Source organism: Erinaceus europaeus, chromosome 15, assembly GCF_950295315.1.
Source record: "Erinaceus europaeus chromosome 15, mEriEur2.1, whole genome shotgun sequence".
In the NCBI taxonomy this organism is placed as follows: Eukaryota; Metazoa; Chordata; class Mammalia; order Eulipotyphla; family Erinaceidae; genus Erinaceus; species Erinaceus europaeus.
In genome coordinates, this window is record NC_080176.1 from 8,808,974 (window position 1) to 8,832,767 (window position 23,794).

General features: G+C 49.1%; 2 protein-coding genes across 11 annotated transcripts in view; one reads left to right on the forward strand and one right to left on the reverse strand.

The window, feature by feature from the left end:
- ARHGAP17 (Rho GTPase activating protein 17) overlaps positions 1 to 3,191 on the forward strand; it is a 134,612-nt gene extending 131,421 nt beyond the window's left edge. For 4 of the 6 annotated variants that reach the window (XR_009544961.1, XM_060172780.1, XM_060172777.1 and 1 more), the window contains one exon: positions 2,432 to 2,569. Coding sequence is in view for 2 of the 6 variants with exons in the window: in XM_060172776.1 (XP_060028759.1) it covers positions 2,432 to 2,559 (128 nt within the window). In the remaining 4 variants the exon portion in view is untranslated. Of the gene's footprint in view, positions 1 to 2,431 lie in introns of all 6 variants that reach the window. The other 2 variants (XM_060172776.1, XM_060172779.1) reach the window with 1 other exon arrangement.
- Positions 3,192 to 6,462: 3,271 nt separating this feature from the next.
- Positions 6,463 to 23,794, reverse strand: part of SLC5A11 (solute carrier family 5 member 11) — a 53,768-nt gene continuing 36,436 nt past the window's right edge. For 2 of the 5 annotated variants that reach the window (XM_060172781.1, XM_007526633.3), the window contains exons 10-16: positions 23,627 to 23,762; positions 20,255 to 20,362; positions 19,286 to 19,436; positions 18,044 to 18,212; positions 12,280 to 12,492; positions 10,472 to 10,619; positions 6,463 to 6,762 (exon numbers count right to left, since the gene is read on the reverse strand). In XM_060172781.1, coding sequence (XP_060028764.1) covers positions 6,557 to 6,762; positions 10,472 to 10,619; positions 12,280 to 12,492; positions 18,044 to 18,212; positions 19,286 to 19,436; positions 20,255 to 20,362; positions 23,627 to 23,762 — 1,131 coding nt within the window. In that variant the 3' untranslated portion in view covers positions 6,463 to 6,556. Of the gene's footprint in view, positions 6,763 to 10,471; positions 10,620 to 12,279; positions 12,493 to 18,043; positions 18,213 to 19,285; positions 19,437 to 20,254; positions 20,363 to 23,626; positions 23,763 to 23,794 lie in introns of those variants that run through there. The other 3 variants (XM_016189783.2, XM_060172782.1, XM_060172783.1) reach the window with 3 other exon arrangements.

Here is a 23,794-nt window from a genome sequence, read left to right on the forward strand (position 1 = left end):
GCGGTGGTGCAGTGGGTTAAGCGCATGTGGCTCAAAGCGCAAGGACCGGCTTAAGGATCCCGGTTTGAGTCCCCAGCTTTCCATCTGCAGGGGAGTCACTTCACAAGCGGTGAAGCAGGTCTGCAGGTGTCCATCTTTCTTTCCCCCTCTATGTCTTCTCTTCCTCTCTCCATTTCTCTCTGTCCTATCCAACAACAAGCGACATCAACAATAACAATAAGAACCACAACAAGGGCAACAAAAGGGGGGGGATGGCCTCCAGGAGCAGTGGATTCAAGGTGCAGGCACTGATCCCCAGCATTAACTCTGGAGGAGGAAAAAAAATGCTGGTTTGCACAGTGTTCTCCGATGTTACCCCCCCCCCCCCACCCCAGAGCTTGGTACCTTTACTATAAATCCACTGCTTCTGGAGGCCATTTTTCCCTTTTTCTTATGGGGTAGGACAGAGAAAAATTTAGAGAGGAAGGGGAGATAGAAAGAGGAAGAGAAAGACACATGCAGAACTGTTTCACCGCCTGTAAAGCAGCCCCCACCCCCTAGCCCCACCCCGAAGATGGAGAGCCAGGGGCTCAAACCGGGATCAACATCAATAAGAACAACAATAATTACTACAATAATAAAAAAAAAAATTTTTTAAATGTTTAAAAAAAACTTAATGACTTTTCCAACAGCCCAATATTTTAAAAAGAGAGAGGACCTGGGGGAAAGGAATGAACTTCCCAACATAGGGCCAGACGGCTGGATGAACAGGAGAGAGAATAGTAGATGTGTTTCACTTAGCAAACACACACACATACACACTTTACCTATAATCATAAACTGTCAGAGAAATTCAGAAAGCCACGCATCTGGCAAATAGTGGTGTGTAATTTTTTTTTTTCCTTAAAGTGTGTCTTCCAAGAAGGGTCCAAGGCTGGTAGGTGTGAGTTTGCATGTAATCCAGATGCTTTTGGAGGTGTGCAGTTCCTTTGCACATCACCCCCCAGGCATGTCAGTTCCATGGTTTTGTGTGATCTCTTTGGGGGGATGGGGGAGGGGAGGGGAGTTTGCAAAGAATGTCTTCTTTACCAGTGCTGCCACCCAGGCAGTCACTTCTTTACCTGGGTGATAGGAAGGGAGAACTGGAAAGATGATAGGATGAGATGAGTCTCCGTCTGCCTGTCCGTCCATCCATCCCATTCAGACTCCCTCACCCCCATACACACACACACACACACACACACACACACACACATACACACACATACATACACACACACACACACACACACACACACACACACACACACACACACACACACACGGCAGTTGAGTTGGTTGTATAGTCACCCCAAGAACCGAACTGTTTGCACTCAGGCCTTCAGCATCTGAACTCTGACACCTTGGCCCCTCCAGAGAATTCCTCTGAGTTGTGGTGCACAGAGCTGTGGGGTTGGGTCTGCCAACCCAGGAATCATTTGCAGGGAGAAAAACAAAACAGAAAAAAAAGAAAAGAAACAGTAGAGGCGGTTTCCCAAAAAGTAAGTAGATCTCACAAGACCAGCCTGAGGGGCTTGTGGGAACAGGAACTCAGCTCTGCCCAGAGCTCACCGGAAGTGCACCCACCCTTCCCAGCTCTGCCCAAGTGCAAAACGGGCTTAAGACACGTCCCATCAGAAGCTAGCGACTTTCTGGGTTGTCAGCCAGGATGAACGTGGGGCAACCTCAAAGCGCCCCTCCTCCTGCTCTGCATTCTGAGTTGGAAAAGCAAAACCAGAGCAGAAGTGAACATCTCCTTTCCTTGTAGCAGCTCTCACCAGGCTGTAGTGGCCCAAAGTAACACTCAACCGTCTTCTAGAGCCCAGGTCTGAGAGACACCCACTCCTCTGTCTCCTGGTTGACCGCGCCAGCATTACAGCCATGTCATTGCGCCCTCACAGGCAGACACCCCTGGCACACGGCAGGTGGCTCAGTAAATCATTCATTCACAAATTGGGGGCTGGGGGGAGAGGCCGGGGACACTGCTGAGCAGCGTACAACCCAGACGGCAGCCCAAAGTGTCAGTGTCGGGGCATCGCTGTCCGTAACAAGGTCACACCACGCACCAGTCATGCTCTGATGTGATGTTAATGACGTTGACTGAAGAGAGAGAGAGGGAGTGTGTGTGTGTAGGGGGGGTCCGGTTACAGCAGAGAAGAGAAAGCACCCACCAGACGTCACCAGGAGCTTTTACGGAGTGTTGGGGCGGCTTCCAGAGGACGTTGGGGCTCAGACAGAACCCCAGAGCCAGGGGCAGCCCCAAGCCTCTGAGACTTGACTCCATTCACGAAGGGGCTGACGGTGCTTCCAGAGAGGGAACTGTGTGCGTGCACAGACCATCTCTCCGCCCCTCCAGGGGCCCATGAGGCCCTGCTGGGCACTGAACCCCATGCCCCCTTGTGTTTTTATCCAGACACCAACTCTAGGGTTTCCGAACCGCTTCGCAGCCTCTTCCCCGAAATGGTCACAGACCCCAGCAAAGACTTGCCAGGCCGTATCCTGCTGGACATGGACAATGACACAGAGAGCACCGCCCTGTGAGGACGGCCACCGAGCACACAGCGAGAAAGCTTCCAGCAGAGGGACAAGCAGCACCCGGCCGCCACTGGAAGCTGAATGACCTGTGGCTTGGAGAAGTTGGCTCTCCCAATTAATCATGCCAAAAACAAAAACAGAAAAAAAGAATGAACAGAGTGGGAAGAGCGTTCTTGAAGCTTTTGCCACTGCTGCTGCTAACATGCCGGCAGCACCAAGGGCAGCCGGAAATGAATCCAAAGCAACGAACGTGGTGACTGTCTAGTTAATAAGATGCATACAGGCTGCCCCACTTCCCGCTACCTGAACTTTTATCTTGGGTGTGTGTGTGGGGGGTCCTCTCCTTCAGACAGACGTGCTGCAGAATCATCCCTTTGTATGGAGTATATACGGCCCTCTGTGTCCCCCCCCCCTCACTCCCAACCCCCCTCCCCCCAGAACCATGAGCTTGGATGGTGACTGCTGGCTCCTTCACCTCGGCAGACTGGCTGTGACCCTTGCCCTGTTGGATTGCCGGAGTGTAGAGACATCCTGTCTCTTCTCCATTTTTTTTTTTAACAATGTAATTGCTACTTGATAAGGACCGAACATTATTTTAGTTTCATGTTTAATTTGAATTAAATATATTCTATGGTTTATATGAAAACGATATGGTTCTTGAAGCAGGCAACACACTGTGGAGTGTGTGTGGGTGTGTTGTCACCTGACAAAATATATTTGTGGAATGAGAATCTGGAGTCCTGTGACTAGGGTCTTGAACCCAGGTCTTCGTGCATTGTGACAAGTGCACTCAACCAGGTATGCCATCACCTGGTCCCCCACCACTCTCATCCTTCCAGAAGCACTGGGGGAGGGGGGGAGAAGGGGGCGACCCACAGTAACTCGGCCCACAGTCTGGAGAGTTAGGCCATCGTTTAGTCCTGAGGAAGGAATGTCTTTCAGTCACAGGAGAAGAGAATTTTAATTCCTCTGGACTTCTTAGCTTCTTAAGCCTCTCTGCCCCCAGGAAGCTTCCAGGCAGAGCTGTGGGAGCACATAGGAGGAGGATCCAAGCGGTGGCTGTGAGGTGAGGAGGAGGCACACACGAAGACGGGAACTTGAGAGAGGAGGGACACCACCACTGACCTGAGGTCGCAGTGGCTGTGGCGCTGAAGTTGAACTAGTCGGGCCAGAAGTGAGAGTCCCTGGGTGGGCGGGCCCTGGAATAAGGCAAAGGCTGCAGGCAGGAAGTGAGATGGAGGATTCACACACTGTCACGGAGGCCACGCAAGGTGGGCCTCCCCAAAGGTGAGAGCTGAAACAGGAGCAGCCCTAGAGAGACTGCATGATAAAAGAGGAAGCCAGCATAACGGTTATGCAGACAAGACTCCCATGCCCGAGGCTCTGAGGTTCCAGGTTCAATCTCCCACACCACAGGGTTCTGGTGGTTTTAAAAAAAAAAAAAAGGACTTATTTCATATGAGAGAAAGAAAAAGAGAAGCCAAAGCAGCACTTCTCTATATGAGTGCTGGGCTTGAGCCAAGAACCTCAGGCATGCAAGTCCTGTGCTCTACCAGCTGAGCTATTTCCCCAGCCTCCAAGGAGGGCTTTGAAGCTCCATAGTTCCTAAGGGTCAGGGAACACAGCCACCCCCAAGAGCTCTGGCCCCAAGTCGTCAAACTGGTGCAGAAATGCTGAGTGTCCCTTGGTTGGAGGTGTCTGGGCAGGGGTGGGCAGCCAGTTGGGTGGTGTGTGGGGGGTGTGGCTGGTGGATCCCAAACATGAACCAGATGATGTCTCCGGCCTCCAGACCAGTAAGTGGTTTTCATTCTCACTTTTTAAAAAAATTTATTATTTATTTGATAGAGACAGAAATTGAGAGGGGAGGGGGAGATAGAGTGAAAGAGACAGACACCTGTAGCCCTGCTTCACCACTTTTGTATCTTGCCCCCTACAGGTGAGAATCAAGGGCTTGAACCCAGGTCCCTGCACACTGTAATGTATGCATTTAACCAGGTATGCCACCGCCTGGCCCCTCTCCCCACTCCTTTATTCCAGGACTAGAATAATGGCTCTGAGCCCACTGCAGGGCTAACTCTGTGACCCTTCCTTGCTCTTAGCATATCTGAACAAGAGAGACACCATTTTAATTTTTAACTCAGTTATGACCTTCGCTCTGGGCTCTCTCACGTTATCTTTACATTGCTGTGACAGCTAGATTATCTCTCACCAGCTGTATATGCATGTCAGGTAAACTAGGGGCCATCTGTGGATGGGAAACAGAGAACAGACCCGATCTGTTCACTGGGGAGGTCTCTTGATGCCCACCACAAAGACCTTTCTGCAATACTGTGGTCTAAACTGCTGAGCAAATTAGCAGACCAGGCTGAGCACGTCCGGCCCCCTGGTGTTAGATGAACAGCTGTCTAGCCAGACCCTTCGCCAGCATACATTCTACCCCATTCTCCAGTCTACACCTTTCTAGCCTCCTGCATAGCCTTAACCCTCAGCTTATGAAGATGTTGGTTTGTTTGCCAGCACCTGAATAGACCTGTTTTCCTCTCAGCAAACCTTGTCTCTTAAATGTTGGTATTCTAGATGCCAACGCCCCAACTCTGACACTTGCTAACATTAGCTGTGCATGTGGTAAACTGGTCATTTCAGCAGGTCCCCTCAGGGCCTAGATGACAGAATTTAGGATGTGACTCTACAGAGCAGGGGTGACTGCTCTTCCAGTCAAAAGTCCCACTATCCTAGGAGTAGAAACTCTGTGGAATTCTTTCCTTCCCCCCCCCCCCTTTTTTTTCCTCCAGGGTTTATGCTGGGGCTCGGTATCAGCATTAAGTATCAACTGCTCCTGGCAGCCTTTTTTTTTTTTCCCCCATTTTATTGGATAGGACAGAGAGAAGTTGAGGGAGAGATAGGGAGAGAGAAAGATAGACACCTGCAGACCTGCTTCACAACTTGCAAAGCATCCCCCCCCGCACCCCCCTGCAGGTAGGGAGCGGAGGCTCGAACCCGTATCCTAGCTCGAGGCCTTGCATTTAGTTACCGTGTGCGCTTCACCGGGTGCATCTCTTCCCAGCCCCCCCTTGTGGCATTTCTCATCCTTCTGGAAACTTGTCTTGGGGAAGCCTCACCAGGGGAGACTATGCAGAGAAACACAGTTAAATCCAGAACTTGGGGAGTGCACACAGTCCTAGGATCTTCTTGCAGTGTACTGACTCCAGGACACCAGCTCAGTTCAATTTCCAAGAGATTATACAGAGAAGGAAGTACTCCAGTGAGAAAACCATTAAGACCCAGTTATTCCTTCACCCAAAACAGTACAGAGCAAAGGGGCAGGAGGCAGGTCTCATTCCTTGCATTTCAGATGCTGGAGAAAGCTCAGGTGGTACACACTTGACCCCGGAGACGTGGCTGCAGTCAGGCAGGGAGGTGTTCGGGTTTCGCTACTTATTCATCCCTTTGGACTTTGCCTGCTGATGCCCCACAGTGGGCAGGTAAATAGCCAGCCCTTGGAAAAAAGGCGATTTTAGCATTTCTCTCCTTTTCTCTACCCTCTCACTTCCTTCTTTTAATTTATTTATTTTCCCTTTTGTTGCCCTTTTTTTATTGTTGTAGTTATTGTTGTTGTTATTGGTGTCATTGTTAGGACAGAGAGAAATGGAGAGAGGAGGGGAAGACAGGGAGAGAGAAAGACACCTGCAGACCTGCTTCACCTCTTGTGAAGCGACTCCCCTGCAGGTGGGGAGCTGGGGGCTCGAACCGGGATCCTTATGCCGGTCCTTGCGCTTTGCGCCATGTGAGCTTAACCCGCTGCGCTACCACCCGACTCCCTCACTTCCTTCTTTAAGGACAAAAGAGCTACATGTCTAGTGAATGGGCCACAGCTATCACTGAAGCCTCATGGTAAACTTAAAAAAAAAATTAGTATTGTATTATTTTATTGTATTTCACTAAAAAATAATTCATTGAAGACGAACTGAGAAGTCAGACCCCTGGTCCCATCCCCTACTCCCCCCTAACCAAAGTAACCCCAGAGAAAAACGCCACAGCTGATGCAGATAATGAGGTTGATGTCCAGAACGGTTTTCAAACAAGAGTTTTCTTCCAAGAAATTTCCAGTGGGTTCTGGTTTGCTCGGAGGCTCCTCCTTGTTCTCACTTGTCATTCCACAGAGCCACAGGATGGATTTCATCACTTTGGATCGCTTCTGGGTGGAGTCAACTAAAAAGGGCCCAGCCAGTAAAGGTTAGGAGGGTAGGCTGTGTCTCCCAGCAAGAGAGCGCTAGCCAGCTAAGACCCATCTCCAGTACTTTCTGGGCATTTTCTGGGAAGTTCTTTTCCCTTTCCTTCCTCCTTCCTTCCTTCCTTCCTTCCTTTCTTTCTTTCTTTCTTCCTTTCTTCCTTTCTTTCTTTCTTTCTTTCTCTCTTTTGCCTCCATTTTGCTGGCCTTGTTGTTATTGCTATTGTTCTTGGATAGGACAGAGAGAAATGGAGAGAGGAGGGGAAGCCAGAGAGGGGGAGAGAAAGACAGACACCTGCAGACCTGCTTCACCGCCTGTGAGGCGACTTCCCTGCAGGTGGGGAGCCAGGGGCTCGAACCAGGATTCTTATGCCGGTCCTTGAGCTTCATGCCATGTGTGCTTAACCCACTGCACTACCGCCCCTTTTTTCCCCCTTTCTTTTCCCCCTTCTTTCTTTATTCCTTTTATTCATTTATATTTCTCTCTCACTCTCTTCTCTCTCTGCCATCAGGGTTATTGATGGGGCTCCGTGCTGACACTATGAGTCCACCGCTTCTAGTGGCCATTTTTTCTGAAAATTTTTTTCCTTTCTCGATTTTATTTGACAGGACAGATAGAAAGAAACTGAGAGAGGCGAGGGAAAGAGATAGCAAGAGAGAGAAAAAGACACCTGCAGACCTGCTTCACCACTTGTGAAGCTTCCCTCCTGTAGCCAGGGGCCAGAGGCTTGAACCCGGGTGGGTCCTTGTGCATGGTACCGTACTCACTGAACCAGGTGTGCCATGAGTGACCCCTGCTTCCTACAGTTTCTGCCAAGCACACATGTGGGCTCACGGTGCTGGGTCTTCCCCATTTTGTAAGAGAAGATGGAGATCTGGAATTCCATGCAGAGTCTGATATAGTTTTAATTTTTCTTTTTTTTTATTTTTATAATGTTTTTTAATATTTATTTATTACCTTTTGTTGCCCTTGTTGTTTTATTGTTGTAGTTATTACTGTTGTTGTTATTGATGTTGTTGGATAGGATGGAGAGAAATAGAGAGAGGAGGGGAAGACAGAGAGGGGGAGAGAAAGACAGACACCTGCAGACCTGCTTCACCGCTTGTGAAGCGACTCCCCTGCAGGTGGGGAGCCGGGGGCTCAAACCAGGATCCTTATGCCGGTCCTTGCGCTTTGCGCCACCTGCGTTTAACCCGCTGCGCCACCGCCTGAATCTCACTTGTTTTAATTTTTCTACCAGGTTCGTCACTGGGGCTTAGTGCCTGCATGGCTCCACCATTCCCGGTAGCCATTTAGTTTTCATTTTTCTTTTCCAAAGAGGATGAGAGAGAGAGAGAGAGAGGGAGAGAGAAAGAGGGAAGGGACAGCGAGGGAGACAGGAGAAACACGTGCAGCACAGCTCCATCACTTTTGAAGGTTCCCTCTGCAGAGGAAGACCAGGAGCTCGAGCCCAGGTTCTCACATCTGGTTCACATGTGCACTCCACAAGGTGAACCACCACCCTACCCCAGAAGCAAATTCTGAAAGGTGACTTCTTGGTTTATTTTTTTTTAAAGATTTTATTGATTTATTAATGAGAAAGATAGGAGGAGAGAGAAAGAACCAGACATCACTCTGGCACATGTGCTGCTGGGATCAAACTCAGGACCTCATGCTTGAGAGTCCAAAGTCTTATCACTGTGCCACCTCCCGGACCATGTCTTCTTGGTTTATTAAAGCAGTAAGGGGCGGAGAGTAGATAGCATAATGGTTATTCAAAGAGACTCTTTTTTTAAAAAAAAAATTAATCTTTATTTGTTGGATAGAGACAGTCAGAAATTGATAGGGAAGGGGGGGGTGGGAGAGAGGGAAACACCTGAAGCCCTGACTCACCACTTGTGAAGCTCTAAGAGACTCTCATGCCTGGGGCTTCAAAGTCCCAGGTTCAATCCCCCACACCACCATAAACCAGAGCTGAACAGTGCTCTGGTAAAAAAAAAAAAGGAAGGAAAAGTAGCAGGTAGATGAAGCCAAAAACCAGGCCTGCCAGCTAGCTGCCAGTTGGAAACCAGTGCTTTAGGAGTAACGTCCAGAGAGTAAAGCAGAGGGTGTCTTCATGACCGCTCATGTATTTGCTATTATTCTCCACCAGGAGGGTCTGTGGGAAGTAATGGAAGAGCCCATTTCTAGTGGCTGGAGAGTGAAAAAAGACCAACCTCGGGACCCGGGTGGTGGCGCACCTGGCTGAGCGCACGTATTACAATGCGCAAGGACCTGGGTTCAAGCCCCTGGTCCCCACCTACAGGGGGAAAGCTTTACGAGTGCTGAAATAGAGCTGCAGGTGTCTCTCTGTTTCTCTCCTTCTCTATCACCCTCCTCCCTCTGATTTCTGACTGTCTCAATCCAATAAATAAAGATAATAATAAGTTTAAAAAAAAAAAAAAGGACCAACCTCTAGATGCTAGGGGATCTGAAACTCTCCTTCTTTAAGGAGAGAGGGAGAGAGAGAGAGAGAGAGAGAGAGGGTGCTGGGTGGTGGCTCAGTCACTTAAGCGCATATAGCAGAAAGCACAAGGGCACATGCAAGGATCTGGGCTCAATCCCCCGGCTCCCCACCTGCAAGGGGAGCGCTGCACAGGCAGTGAGGCAGGTCTGCAGGTATCTGTCTTTCTCTCTCCCTGTCTTCCTTCCTTCCTTCCTTTCTTTTTTTTCTTTCTTTCTTTTTTTTTTTTTTTATGCCTCCAGGTTTATCACTGGGGCTTGGCGCCTGCACTACAAATCCATTATTCCTGTTGGCCTTTTTTTTTTTCATTTTTGTTGTTGTTATTATTGCTGTTGGACAGGACAGAGAGAAATCGAGCAAAGGAGGGGAAGACAGAGAGGGGGAGAGCAAGATAGACACCTGCAGACCTGCTTCACCGCCTGTGAAGCGACCCCCCCCCCAGCAGGTGGGGAGCCGGGTTCGAACTGGTCCTTGCACACATGTGCTTCTCCCCCTCCTCTCTCAATTTCTCTCTGTCCTATCCAATAGGCAGGGGGGGGAAAGCTGCCAGGAGCAGTGGATTTGTAGTGCCCCAGCAATAACCCCTGGAGGCCAAAACAAAAAAAAAAAAAAAAGGAAGACAGAAAAGAGCTCTGGCTTATGGTGATGCTGGGTATTGAACCTGGGACTTCTGAATCTCAGGCATGCAAGTCTTTTGGGGGAGTCGGGTGGTAGTGCAGCGGGTTAAGCGCACGAAGCGCAAGGATCGGCTGAAGGATCCCAGTTCGAGTCCCCGGTTCTCCACCTGCAGGGCAGTCGCTTCACAGGCGGTGAAGCAGGTCTGCAGGTGTCTGTCTTTCTCTTCCCCTCTCTGTCTTCCCCTCTTCTCTCCATTTCTCTCTGTTCTATCCAACAATAACGACAAAAATAACAACAATAATAACTACAACAACAATAAAAACCAAGAGCAACAAAAGGGAAAATAAATAAAATTTTTTTTAAAAAGAAAGTCTTTTGGAAGGGTCCTGGTTTGATTCTTGGTGCTACATGTACCAGTGGTGCTTTGTCTTCTCCCTCCCTCTCTCTCTCTCTCTCTCTCTGTCTCTCATAATAAAATAAACGTAGGGCTACACACACACACACACACACACACACACACACACACACACACACACACACACACACGAGCTTCCCAGACTCCACCACAACCAGGAAGAAGGCCACTCACTGCTGGAGGTTTTTGATGTGTTGTCCTGAACACTCTCCAGCTGGACGCCAGTGCTGCTGACCTCTGGCACCCCATTCTCAAAGACTGGGGGCACCTCCTCCTTCTGGACCACGGGGTCATGGCGAGTGAACCAGGTGAGGCGACTGACCTAGGAACCAGACACGGAAGGTGAGCCTGGCAGTGGTGGTGATGGCAAGGCCATTCATTCCCCCCAGGCCCTGCCCAAGTCCAAGTTCAGCCTTCGTGTCCCAGCCGGCGCCCAGCCTCCACTTCTGCCCCTTCCCTCCTCCATTCAGTGCCAGCTCTGCTGAATCAATGGGCCTTTCTCTCAGAGCCTTAACTCCCTCCTTGGGCTGTCACCCTCCCTCATTCCAGTTGCCCCAGAATCTTACCCCAGCCCTGGGAAACTGATACTCAGCTATCGGCCTCTCAGCTCAACTGTTTTCTCTGATACAGGGACTAAACTGCTTCATGCATGAGCTTGTTTTAAAATGTTTATTGTTAGAGGGGCCAGGCAGTAGCATAGCAGGTTAAGCACACATGGCATGAAACGTAAGGACTGGTGTGAGGATCCCAGTTTGAGCCCCCGGCTCCCCACCTGTAGGGGTGTCACTTCACAAGCAGTGAAGCAGGTCTGCAGGTGTCTATCTTTCTCTCCCCCTCCTCTGTCTTCCCCTCCTCTCTTCATTTCTCTCTGTCCTATCCAACAACAATAACAGCTATGGCAACAATACAACAACAAGGGCAACAAAATGGGAAAAACGCCTCCAGGAGCAGTGGATTCACAGTGCAGGCACCAAGCCCCAGTGATAAAATCCTGGAGGAAAAAAAGTTTATTGCTACTCATTTATATGTATATATTTTTGCCATGCTAGGGCCTTGCATGTGCTCAGTTCCACTGTTCCTAGGCCATTTTAAAAATTTTTTATTTATTCATCTATTATTGGATAAAGACAGAAATTGAGAGGGAAGGGGGAGATACAGAGGGAAAGAGACAGAGGGACACCTGCAGCTCCATTTCACCACTCATGAAGCTTTCCTCCAGCAGGTGGGGACCAGGGGCTTGAACCTGGGTCCTTGCACACTGTAGTGTGTGTGCTTAACCACCTGGCCCCTCCTAAGCTTTTAAAAAATTTTTTTTTTTTAACCAGAGCACTGCTTGGCTCTGGCTTATGGTGTCACAGGGGATTGAACCTGGAACTTTGGAGCCTCAGGCATGAAAGTCTCTTTGCATAACCATTATTCTATCTAACCCCTCCCCCAGGCTATTTTTAAACTTTTTTTAAGTATTTATTTATTCCCATTTGTTGCCTTTGTTTTATTGTTGTAGTTATTATTGTTGTTATTGATGTCGGCATTCTTGGATAGGACAGAGAAATGGAGAGTGGAAGGGAAGAGAAAGATAGACACCTGCAGACATGCTTCACCGCCTGTGAAGTGACCCGCACTGCAGGTAGGGAGCCAGGGGCTCGAACCGGGATCCTTACGCTGGTCCTTGTGCTTTGCACCACGTGCGCTTAACCCACTGCACTACCTCCTGACTCCCCCTAGGCTATTTTTAAAGGTGTATTTATTTATAGGAAGGGGCCAGGTAGAAAGCACTAGAGCATCACTCTGGCATATGGGGATGGAACTCAGGACCTCGTGCCTGCAAGCCCAGTGCTTTGCCCACTGCTCCACCTCCCAGGCTGCCAACCCAAGACTTTCTGGCTCTTGGAACAACCAACCCTCTTGGCTGAAGTCCCTGTGAGTCCATTCTCTGTCACTTGCAGAGAACGGCATTACTCCTCCTCCCCTGAAGTGTGTACCATGTCCTTGCAAGGCGGCTCTGTGAACCAGCTCACGGCAGACATGATGAACAGCGTCACCACGGACAGGATGGCGGAGAAGTAGAGGTAGTGGACCTTCACCACGGCCGGCCGCGTGTCCTGCTCGTTACACAGAGGCTGCACATAGACGAAGTCCAGGACCAGTCGGATCAAGCCTAGGAGAAGGCCGAAGATCAGACCCGAGAAGGCCCCCTGCAAACCAGAGCAAACAAGAGACGTGGGGTGGCCAGTGGGGGCTGTGAGAACCTCATGTCGGAATCCCAGGGCCTGATCTTCCCTGGGATGGTGAAACAGTATCCTGGCCAGCGCTATTAGCAGTTTGCAAATGGCTCGAGCTACTTATCTGCTTTGTCTTTCTAATATTTAATGGATCCAGAGAAGAGAAATGGAGAGGGGAAAGGGGATATAGAGAGGGAGAGAGAAAGAGAGACACCTTCAGCCCTGCTTCACTGAGTGTGAAACTTCCCCATTGTAGGTGGGGGCTGGGGGGCTTGAACATGGTTCCTTGCGTATGGTAATGTGTGTGCTCAACCACCCAGCCCCATGTGCTCTATTCTTCAGGTTTCATTAGTCACACGCACACAGTCTGCTCCTTTCCAACTAATTGTACTTCCCACTTTATTTATTTACTTATTTATTAATCCACCAGGCTATTATCACTGGGGCTCCTGGTTTATTTGTTTGATTATTGACAATCCCAGCCAGAGCCTTGCTCATGTGTGACTTAAATTAATTAAATAAATAAAGTTCATTAAAAAAAAAAAAAAAAACACTCCCCAGACAATAACTTGGATCCACCTGCATATCAGATTTCAGGCTCAGGGGAAAAAAGAAAAAAAAAAAAAAAAAAAACTAGCCACAGGCCCTTTGGAATATAACTAAAATATGCCTACTAGCTATCTACAAAATGGAGACCCCCCACCCCATGATTCATCTGCACTATTCCAGCCTTTAGATCCATGATTGGTCAATAATTTGTTTGGCTTTGTATGTTAACTCTCTTTCAGCCACCAGGTTCCAGATGCTAGCAGGATGCCGACCAGGCTTCCCTGGACAGACCCCACCAATGTGTCCTGCAGCCCTGCTTCCCCAGAGCCCCACCCCACTAGGGAAAGAGAGAGACCGGCTGGGAGTATGAATCAACCAGTCAACACCCATGTTCAGCGGGGAAGCAATTACAGAAGCCAGACCTTCCACCTTCTGCATCCCACAATGACCCTGGGTCCATACTCCCAGAGGGTTAAAGAATAGGAAAGCTATCAGGGGAGGGGATGGGATATGGAGTTCTGGTGGTGGGAATTGTGTGGAGTTGTACCCCTCTTATCCCATGGCTTTGTCAATGTCTCCTTTTTATTTAAAAAAAAAAAAAAAAAAACCAGACACAGACACAGAGAGGGAGGAAGTGCCTTAGCCCCAGAGATCCCCCAGGACTGTGGCATCTCCCATATGGTGTCAAAACGCTAACTGGGACCCAGGGAGTGGCGAGGCAGGTGCCCAACCCCAGTGAGCTCTGGCCCCCAGCTTCCCAATCAAATGACAAAATAAATCAAATTACTTATGAGAACCTCCATTAAAAGAGAAAGAAAGAAAGGAAGGAAGGACGGAAGGAGGCATAGATCTACTCAGCAACACCACCCCTTTTTTTTTTTGTCTCCAAGGTTATTGCTGGGGCTCGGCGCCTGCACTACGAATCCACTGCTCCTGGAGGCCATTGCTTCCATTTTGTTGCCCTTGTTTATCGTTGTTGTTGCTTTCGTCATTGTCGGATAGGACAGAGAAAAATCCAGAGAGGAGAGGAAGACAAGAGAGGGGGAGAGAAAGATAGACACCTGTAGACCTGCCTCACTGCTCGTAAAGTGACCTCCCTCCCACCCCCCACCCCCCACACCCCACACCCCGCAGGTTGGAGCCAGGGGCTTGAACCAGGATCCTTATACTGGTCCTTGCTCTTCACGCCACCTGTGCTTAACCCGATGCGCTACTGCCCGACCCCCAGCAACACCACTTTTTTAAAAAAAATTTTTTTATATATTTATTTTATTTATTTATTCCCTTTTGTTGCCCTTGTTGTTTTATTGTTGTAGTTATTATTGTTGTTGTCATTGTTGGATAGGACAGAGAGAAATGGAGAGAGGAGAGGAAGACAGAGAGGGGGAGAGAAAGATAGACACCTGCAGACCTGCTTCACCGCCTGTGAAGCGACTCTCCTGCAGGTGGGGAGCCGGGGTTCGAACCGGGGTCCTTATGCCGGTCCTTGTGCTTTGCGCCACCTGCGCTTAGCCCGCTGTGCTACAGCCCGACTCCCAACACCACTCTTAAACATCTATCAAAAGACATGAAAACACTGAGTCCAAGTGATAGGTGTGCACCTATGTTCACTCTGGTCAAGGAGTGGGAGCAATCTAAACGCCTACTGATGGAAGACTGGATAAAGAAGTTATGAGATGTGTTCTCAGTGGAATGCTACTCTATCGTCAAAAAAAAAGTGGGGGGCTGCACAGCAGCATAGCGGGTTAAACGCACATGGCGTGAAGCACACGGACGGAGTAAGGATCCGGTTCTAGCCCCCAGCACCCCACCTGCAGGGGCAGGGTCGCTTCACGAGCAGTGAAGCAGGTCTGCAGGTGTCTGTCTTTCTTTCCCCCTCTCTGTCTTCCCCTCCTCTCTCCATTTCTCTCTGTCCTATCCAACAGCTGCAGTAACAATAATAACAACAAGGACAACAAAGATGAGAAAAAATGCCCTCCAGGCTCCAGGAGCAATGGATTCATAGTGGTCAGTGATAACCCTGGAGGCCAAAAAAAAAAGTGATATATTGGTGGTCCGGGAGGTGGCGCAGTGATAAGACTCTCAAGCATGAGGTCCTGAGTTCAATCCCCGACAGCACATGTGCCAGAGTGATGTCTGGTTCTTTCTCTCCCTCCTCTTGTCTTTCTCATTAATAAATAAATAAGTCTTAAAAAAAAAAGAGAGGGAGTCAGGCAGTAGGGCAGTGGGTTAAAGTGCAGTTGGCGCAAAGCGCAAGGACCAGCTTAAGGATCCCGGTTCGAGCCCCTGGCTCCCCACCTGCAGGGGAGTCGCTTCACAGGTGGTGAAGCAGGTCTGCAGGTGTCTGTCTTTCTCTCCCCCTCTCTGTCTTCCCCTCCTCTCTCCATTTCTCTCTGTCCTATCCAACAATGACGACATCAATAACAACAATGATAACTACAACAATAAAACAACACGGGCAACAAAAGAGAATAAGTAAATAAATAAATATTTTAAAAAGTGATATATTGTGTCCTTCAGAACAAAATGGGTGGAGTTGGAGGTGATTTTGCCTGGTGTAGTGAGGACGGAAAAGACAACTACTGGATGGACTCACTCATATGTAAAATACAAAAAATTGTAACACATGAATTTGGGAAAAATTAATAGCCGCAAAACTGCCTCTCAGACATTGTGAGATCCATGGGGCTGGCAGTTGGGAGGCTCAGAATTCTGGTGGTGGGTGTGGTGTGGAACTGTAAACCATGATAAAATAACTAATAAAAGGGGCCAGGCAGTGGTGCACCTGGTTGAGAGCACACATTATAGTGCGCAAGGACCCAGGTTCAAGCCCCGGGTCCCCGCCTGCAGGGGGAAACATTCACAAGTGGTGAAGCAGAGCTGCAGGTGTCTCTGTTTCTCTCCCGCTCTGCCTCCCCTCTCAGTCTCTACCCAATAAAATACGTAAATATTGTTTTAAAAATATCACTAGGGAGTCGGGCGGTGGCGCAGCAGGTTAAGCACACTTGGCGCAAAGTGCAAGGACTGGCTTAAGGATCCCGGTTCAAGCCCACAGCTCCCCACCTGCAGGGGAGTCGCTTCACAGGCCGTGAAGCAGGTCTGCAGGTGTCTGTCTTTCTCTCCCCCTCTCTGTCTTCCCCTCCTCTCTCCATTTCTCTCTGTCCTATCCAACAATAACAACAACAACAACAAAATAAAACAAGGGCAACAAATGGGAAAATAAATAAATATAAATTTTTTTATAAAAAAATCACTAATAAAATAGACTTAATTTAAGGTGAATTGATTACATTTTTTAAAACCTTCTGACTTCTTTGTTTTTTTTTTAAGATTTAGTTAATTTTATTTATTTATTGCCTCCAGGATTGAGAGAGGAGGGGAAGACAGAGAGGGGGAGAGAAAGACAGACACCTGCAGACCTGTTTCACCATCTGTGAAGCGACTCCCCTGCAGGTGGGGAGCCGGGGGCTCGAACCGGGATCCTTATGCAGGTTGTGCTTTGCCACATGTGCTTAACCCGCTGCGCTACCGCCCCGCCCCCAATTAATTACATTTTTAAAAGACCTGTCTGCCTGTATTCATGAGACGAGAGTCGGGCGGTAGTGCAGCAGGTTAAGTGCACATGTGCAAAGCGCAAGGACCGGCGTAAAGAGCCCCCGGCTCCCCACCTGCAGGGGAGTCACTTCACAAGTGGTGAAATAGGTCTGCAGGTGTCTGTCTTTCTGTCCCCCTCTCTGTCTTCCCCTCCTCTCTCCATTTCTCTCTGTCCTATCCAACAACGACGACAATAATAACTACAATAAAAAACAAGGGCAACAAAAGGAAAAATAAATAAATAATTAATTAAAAGACAGGGAGTCAGGCATCAATAATAACAATAACTATAACTACAACAACAATAAAACAACAAGGGCAACAAAAGGGGAAAAAAAGCAAATAAAAAATAAATTAAAAAAAAGAGTGACCACTGAGCCCTGGTGGCAATACTAAATAAAATAAATCATAAGTAAGGGCAGAGCTCTGCCCAGCTGTAACATTTTCAGTACCAGAGATTGAACCGAGGTCTCAGGCTCACCAGTCCTTTGCTCTACCTCTGAGCTATCTCCCCAGCCTTCCTTTTTTTTTTTTTTTTTTTTTCCTATTTGTTGGTTTTCAAAACACTGCTCAGCTCTAATTTATGGTGGTGCAAAGGTATTGAATCTGGGACTTTGGAGCCTCAAGCACGAGATCCTATTTGCATAACCATATGCTTCTCCCTCCACTCCTCCATTGTTTTTCTTTTCTTTTTTTTTTCTTTTAGATAGAGATAAAGAGAAACTTACAGGGAAGGGAGAGATAGAGAGATACCTGCAGCTCGCCTCATTGCTCATGGAGCTTCCCCTGCAGGTGGGGCTGGGGGCTTGAACTCAGGTCCTTGTGCATTGTAACATGCACTTTTTACCAGTTGTGGCACTGCCCAGCCCCCTTCCATTGCTTTTTTTTCTTTTTTGCCTCCAGGGTAATTGCTGGGGCTCGGTGCCTGCACTACGAATCCACTGCTCCTGGAGGCTATTTTTTCCCCTTTTGTTGCCCTGGTTATTGTAGCCTTGTTGTGGTCATTATTATTATTGTTATTGATGTTGTCGTCATCATTGTTGGATAGGACAGAGAGAAATGGAGAGAGGAGGGGAAGACAGAGAGGGGGAGAGAAAGACAGACACCTGCAGACCTGCTTCACCGCCTGTGAAGCGACTCCCCTGCAGGTGGGGAGCCGGGGCCTCGAACCGGGATCCTTATGCCGGTCCTTGTGCTTGGCGCCACCTGCGCTTAACCCGCTGCGCTACCACCCGGCTCCCCTTCCATCGCTTTCTATCAGAGGCCAGGTAACACCCTCCCCAGTGACACCCAGGTCAAGGCGTCTTTTGCACCCACACCTCCCCCCCCCCACCCTCAGGCTGCACTTGGCTCCGGCCCGTGGGGGTGGCTCCAGGGCTACCTTCTCATTGGCTCGCTTCCAGAAGCAGCCCATGATGAAGACTATGGCCACCGGCGGCTGCAGGTAGGAGCTGATGGCCTGGATGTAGATGAAGAGCTGGCCGCCCTGGCTGGCCTGGACCACAGGGATCCAGAGGATGGAAACCAAGACGAGCAGCAGTACAAACACCCTGGGGCGGCAGGGGAGGGGGGGTGAGGGGCGGGGGTTCAGTGCCATCTTCCCTGGACACATTATTAGTTTTTTTTTAATTTAATTTTCTATTAGTGGTTTACTATTGGTTTGCAAAAATAACAAAGCAACAGGGGTATAATTCCACACCACTCCTACTACCAAAGTGCTGTGTCTCCCATTCCTTTCACTGGGAACCACACCAGTTCTCTTTCCCAAGGTCACAGATATGGGCTATTATTTTTAAAGGGGGGGGAGCTTCATGGTGGCACACTTGGTTAAGTCATCATGCACAAGGATCTGGGTTCGAGCCCCTATTCCCCTCCTCTGCAGGAAGTGGTGAAGCAGGTCTGCAGCTGTCTATCTTTCTCTCTCCCTAGCTTCCTTTCCCTCTCATCTTCTCTCTGTCCTGTCAAAAATAAAGTAGAAAAGGGGGGGCAAAAATGGCCACCAGGAGGCATGGATTTGTAGTGCAGGCACTGAGCCCCAGCAATAGCCCTGGTAGCAATATATATATAATATATATATATATATATAGTATATATATTATATATATATCCATTTTTTTTCTATGCTCCTGCCTTCTCTTCCTTTCTAAGTCAGACCTTCAGCTAATACTGCCCCTTAATATCCTTCCTTTTTTCCTCTTCTTTCTCTGAGTCCTGATGAAATTGGAGTTCAGAGCCCTCTAGTCATCTTCCCCTAACATTTCTCCCCCTTTGGGAGTATGGACCAAATTCTTTTTGGGGTGCAGAAAGTGAGAGTTCTAGCTTCTGTCATTGCTTCTCCACTGGACATGGACATTGGCAGGTGGATCCATACTGCCAGCCTGTTTCTATCTTTCCCTAGTGGGGTGGGGCTCTGGAGAGGTGGATGGATGGATGGATGGATGGATGGATGGATGGATGGATGGGGATGGATGAATGATATGTACAGTCCTCTCCTAGGAGGCTGAGCCAGCCTGGAAGAGTCTCCAAGACAGACTTTGCCTCCATGTGGGCTCAGCCTTTCTCCACCCGCTGGGGGTACATGGACTCCGTCTGCGCTGCCTGGCCCCACCCAGGAAGACCTCACCTGCCTACGATGAGGAGCTCCCTCTCAGACGCCCGCGGCCGCATGTGAGTCCAGAGGTCCATAGTGAAGATGGTGCTGGCGCTGTTAAAGATGGAGGTGAGCGAGGACATGAGCGCAGCCACCATCACCGCCATCATGAGCCCGCGGAGGCCTGGGGGCAGAAGGGGAGTCACTGGGGCTCAGGCTGCTCCTGCCCTGACTTCCCGCCAGGCCCCACCCCAGGGTGCCACCCCGGGAAGGCAGAACCTGGGGAGATGAGAGACCAGGGAAGACTCATAAGAGTGGGCCAGGCAGAACCCCTGGGTCACCAAGGGTGAGGACAAAGCACCACCCCGCCATCTATGGAATTCTCTTGCTGCTCCATGCAGACAACATGACACATAGTTGCTGCTAACTGGACATCTCCTGGATGGATGGGTGGGTGGATGGATGGATGGATAGATGGTTGGGTGGATGGATGGATGGATGGATGGATGGATGGATGGATAGATGGTTGGGTAGATGGATGGATGGGTGGATGGATGGATAGATGGTTGGGTGGATGGATGGATGGATGGATGGATGGATGGATGGATGGATGGGTAGATGGATGGATAGATGGTTGGATGGATGGTTGGGTAGATGGATGGATGGGTGGATGGATGGATAGATGGTTGGGTGGATGGGTGGATGGGTGGATGGATGGATGGATAAATGGTTGGATGGATGGTTGGGTAGATGGATGGATGGATGGATAGATGGATGGATGGATGGATGGTTGGGTAGATGGATGGATGGGTGGATGGATGGATAGATGGTTGGGTGGATGGATGGATGGATGGATGGATGGATGGATGGATGAATAGGGGGCGCTGAGGCAGGCTCTGGGGCTCCTGGTTTCTCTGTTCTCTCTCAAGCCAGAGTCCAGCTACCATGCCGCCTCTAGGTGCTGCTGGGGGCTCGGCAGAGGGGAGAAGGGCCATTACCCACCGATGGGCAGGAGCTCTAGCACCAGTTTGGGGTAGGCGATGTCAGAGCAGCCAGAGGGGTTGCCGCATATTTTCCGGCAGATTTCAGGGTCCGCACAAGCCACCTGATCTGTGGAGAAGAGGGCCAGTGCACTGAGCCGGCAGACTGACCCCCCTCCCCCAAGACCAGAATGTAGACGGGCTGATGAGGGCTAGTGCCAGGAAGGAGGACTGGGCTGTAGCACACCAGCCCTCAGCCTCACAAAGCAGAAAAGAGACCAGACCCCATATGGAACCACCTTTCGGGTGACTGTGTTGTCGCCAGGGCTTCATCCTCCAGGTCAACTTATAATTTTTCAGATGAGGGAGAGAGGGAAAGAAATTAATACAGCAGGAGTCGGGCGGTAGCGCAGTGGGTTAGGCACATGTGGCACAAAGCACAAGGATCGGCCTAAGGGTCCTGGTTCAAGCCCCCTGCTCCCCACCTGCAGGGGAGTCGCTTCACAGGCGGTGAAGCAGGTCTGCAGGTGTCTGTCTTTCTCTCCCCCTTTCTGTCTTCCCCTCCTCTCTCCATTTCTCTCTGTCCAATCCAACAACAAGAATAATAACTACAACAATAATAACTACAACAATAAAACAAGAGCAACGAAAGGGAATAAATAAATAAATATTAAAAATAAAGTAGGGAGTCAAGAGGTAGTGCAGTGGGTTAAGCGCAGGTGGCACAAAGCGCAAGGACCGGCAAAAGGATCCTGGTTCGAGCCCCCAGCTCCCCACCTGTAGGGGAGTCGCTTCACAGGCGGTGAAGCAGGTCTGCAGGTGTCTATCTTTCTCTCCCCCTCTCTGTCTTCCCCTCCTCTCTCTGTTTCTCTCTATGCTAGCCAACAACAACGACATCAATAATAAGAGCAGTAATAACTACAACAACAATAAAACAACAAGGGCAACAAAAGGGAATAAATATTTTTTTTAAAAATTAAAATAAATAAATAATAAATTAACACAGCGAGCTTACTCCAGTGGAGTGGGGTCGGACTCAGCAAGACAGGGCAGGCACACTACCAGGGTGAGCTAGACCGTTTGCCTTCATTTATTTGTTAGATGCATTTGTTTGGGGAGAGAGGAAGGGGGAGGGAGAGGGAGAGGGAAAGGAGAATGGTTTAACTCTGCTGTGGCGCATGCAGTGCTGGGAACTGAATCTAGGGTCTCACGCATGCAATCCTGTGCTCAAATTGCTAAACCACTTCCCCACTGCTTAGAATTTACTGATTGTGGCTGGAGAGATAACTAGTACACACGCTTGATAACTAAAACAAAACAAAACAAAACAAAACTTTTTTTTTTTTTTTGATAAAGAGACAAAAACTGAAAGGGAAGGGGAGAGAGAAGGGGAGAGAGAGTTCTAGCACTATTTCACCACTTGTGAAGTTTCCGCCTTGCAGGCAGGGACTGGAAGCTTGAACCTGGGTGCTCACACACTGTAACCCGTGCACTCAGTCAAGTGCAAAGCCCCAAGCACCAGTCTTTCAGACCTGAGTTTACCCACAGATCCCTGGCTCCACATGTGTCAGAGTGATGCTTTAGCTTCTCTCTCTCTCTCTCCTTCTCTGTCTTATGTGGAAGTTCACTCCCACATGCAATAAAATTATTTATTTAATTTTTTTTTTTTTTTTTAGTTTTCACTAGAGCACTGCTCAGCTCTGGCATATGGTAGTCAGCAGGGGATTGAACCTGGGACTTTGGAGCCTCAGTCATGAGAGTCTCTTTGCATAACCATTATGCTACCTACCCCTGCCCAAAATTAATTTTTATTTATTTTTTAAATATTTTATTTATTTATTCATGAGAAAGATAGGAGGAGAGAGAGAAAGAAACAGATATAACTCTGGTACATGTGCTGCTGGGGATTGAACTCAGGATCTCATGTTTGAGAATCCAATGCCTTATCCAATGTGCTACCCCCCTGGACCACCCCCAAATTAATTTCTTAATAATATTTATTTATTTATTTATCCCCTTTTGTTGCCCTTATTGTTTTTTATTGTTGTAGTTATTATTGTTGTTATTGATGTCGTTGTTGGATAGGACAGAGAGAAATGGACAGAGGAGGGGAAGACAGAGAGGAGGAGAGAAAGATAGACACCTGCAGACCTGCTTCACCACTTGTAAAGTGACCCCCCTGCAGGTGGAGAGCTGGAGGCTCAAACCAGGAACCTTGCATGGGTTCTTGTTCTGTGTACTATGTGCGTTTAACCCTGTGCGCCACCACCTGACCTCAGGGGCTCACTTTTTCAGATAGAAAGAGTGAGACAAACAGAGTGTGGTCCTGGAGGTGGCACAGAGGATAAAGCCTTGGATTCTCCACCATGAGGTCCTGAGTTCAATCCCCAGCAGCACATGTACCAGAGTGATGTCTGGTTCTCTTTTGCCTCTTATCTTTCTCATGAATAAATAAATAAATTCTTAAAAAAAAAAAAAAAGCTAGAGTGAGGGGGGCTGGGTGGTAGTGCAGCGGGTTAAGCGCATATAGCTCAAAGCACACGGACTGGTGTAAGGATCCCGGTTCGAGCCCCCGGCTCCCCACCTGCAGGGGAGTCACTTCACAGGCGGTGAAGCAGGTCTACAGGTGTCTGTCTTTCTCTCCCCTTCTCTGTCTTCCCCTCCTCTCTCTATTTCTCTCTGTCCTTTCCAACAACAGCAATGGCAATAATAACAAGGGCAACAACAAGAGCAACAAAATGGGAAAAATGACCTCCAGGAGCAGTGGATTTGTAGTCCAGGACCAAGCCCCAGTGATAACCCTGGAGGCAAATACATAAATAAGTAAAAAGCTAGTGAGAGAGAGAGAGAGAGAGAGAGAGAGAGGGAGGGAGGGAGAGAGGGAGAGAGGCAGGCTACAGCACCAAAGCTTCCTTCAGTGCAGTGGAGGCCGGGCTTGAACCTGGGTTGTGCCTATAGCAAAACAAGCGCACTACCTAAGTGAGCTATTTCACCCGCCCTAGCCCCTAAACTTGCAAGATTTGGTGAGCAGGAGTAGAAAACTCTTTTCTTTGGGGGTGGGGGGCAAGACAAAGCTTTGCAAGTTTCCTTGATTCACCACCGAGCATAAGGATCCCGGTTCAAGCCGGCTCCCACCTGCAGGGGAGTCCCTTCACAGGCGGTGAAGCAGGTCTGCAGGTGTCTATCTTTCTCTCCCCCTCTCTGTCTTCCCCTCCTCTCTCCATTTCTCTCTGTCCTATCCAACAACAACAACAAAAAAAAACTGTCACCTACCCACACAGAGTGGTCTGGCATTCCTCCCTCCCTCGGGCATAAGCAGTGGTGTGTTTAAAACACTTCCCAGGGCTTGACACCCACAGACAGGTATGACCTGTCTCCCCCACCTTCTCCTGACCTGGGAAGAGGACGCGGCTGACCATACCAGGGAAGACCATCATGAAAAGGGGCAGCACCTTCAGGTAGGCAGCCATCAGGGACCCTCCTTTGGCGTGAGACAGGTTCTTGGCAGCTAGAGTTCGCTGAACGATCACCTGGAGGGAATAGCATGGAGGGAGTTGTAAGG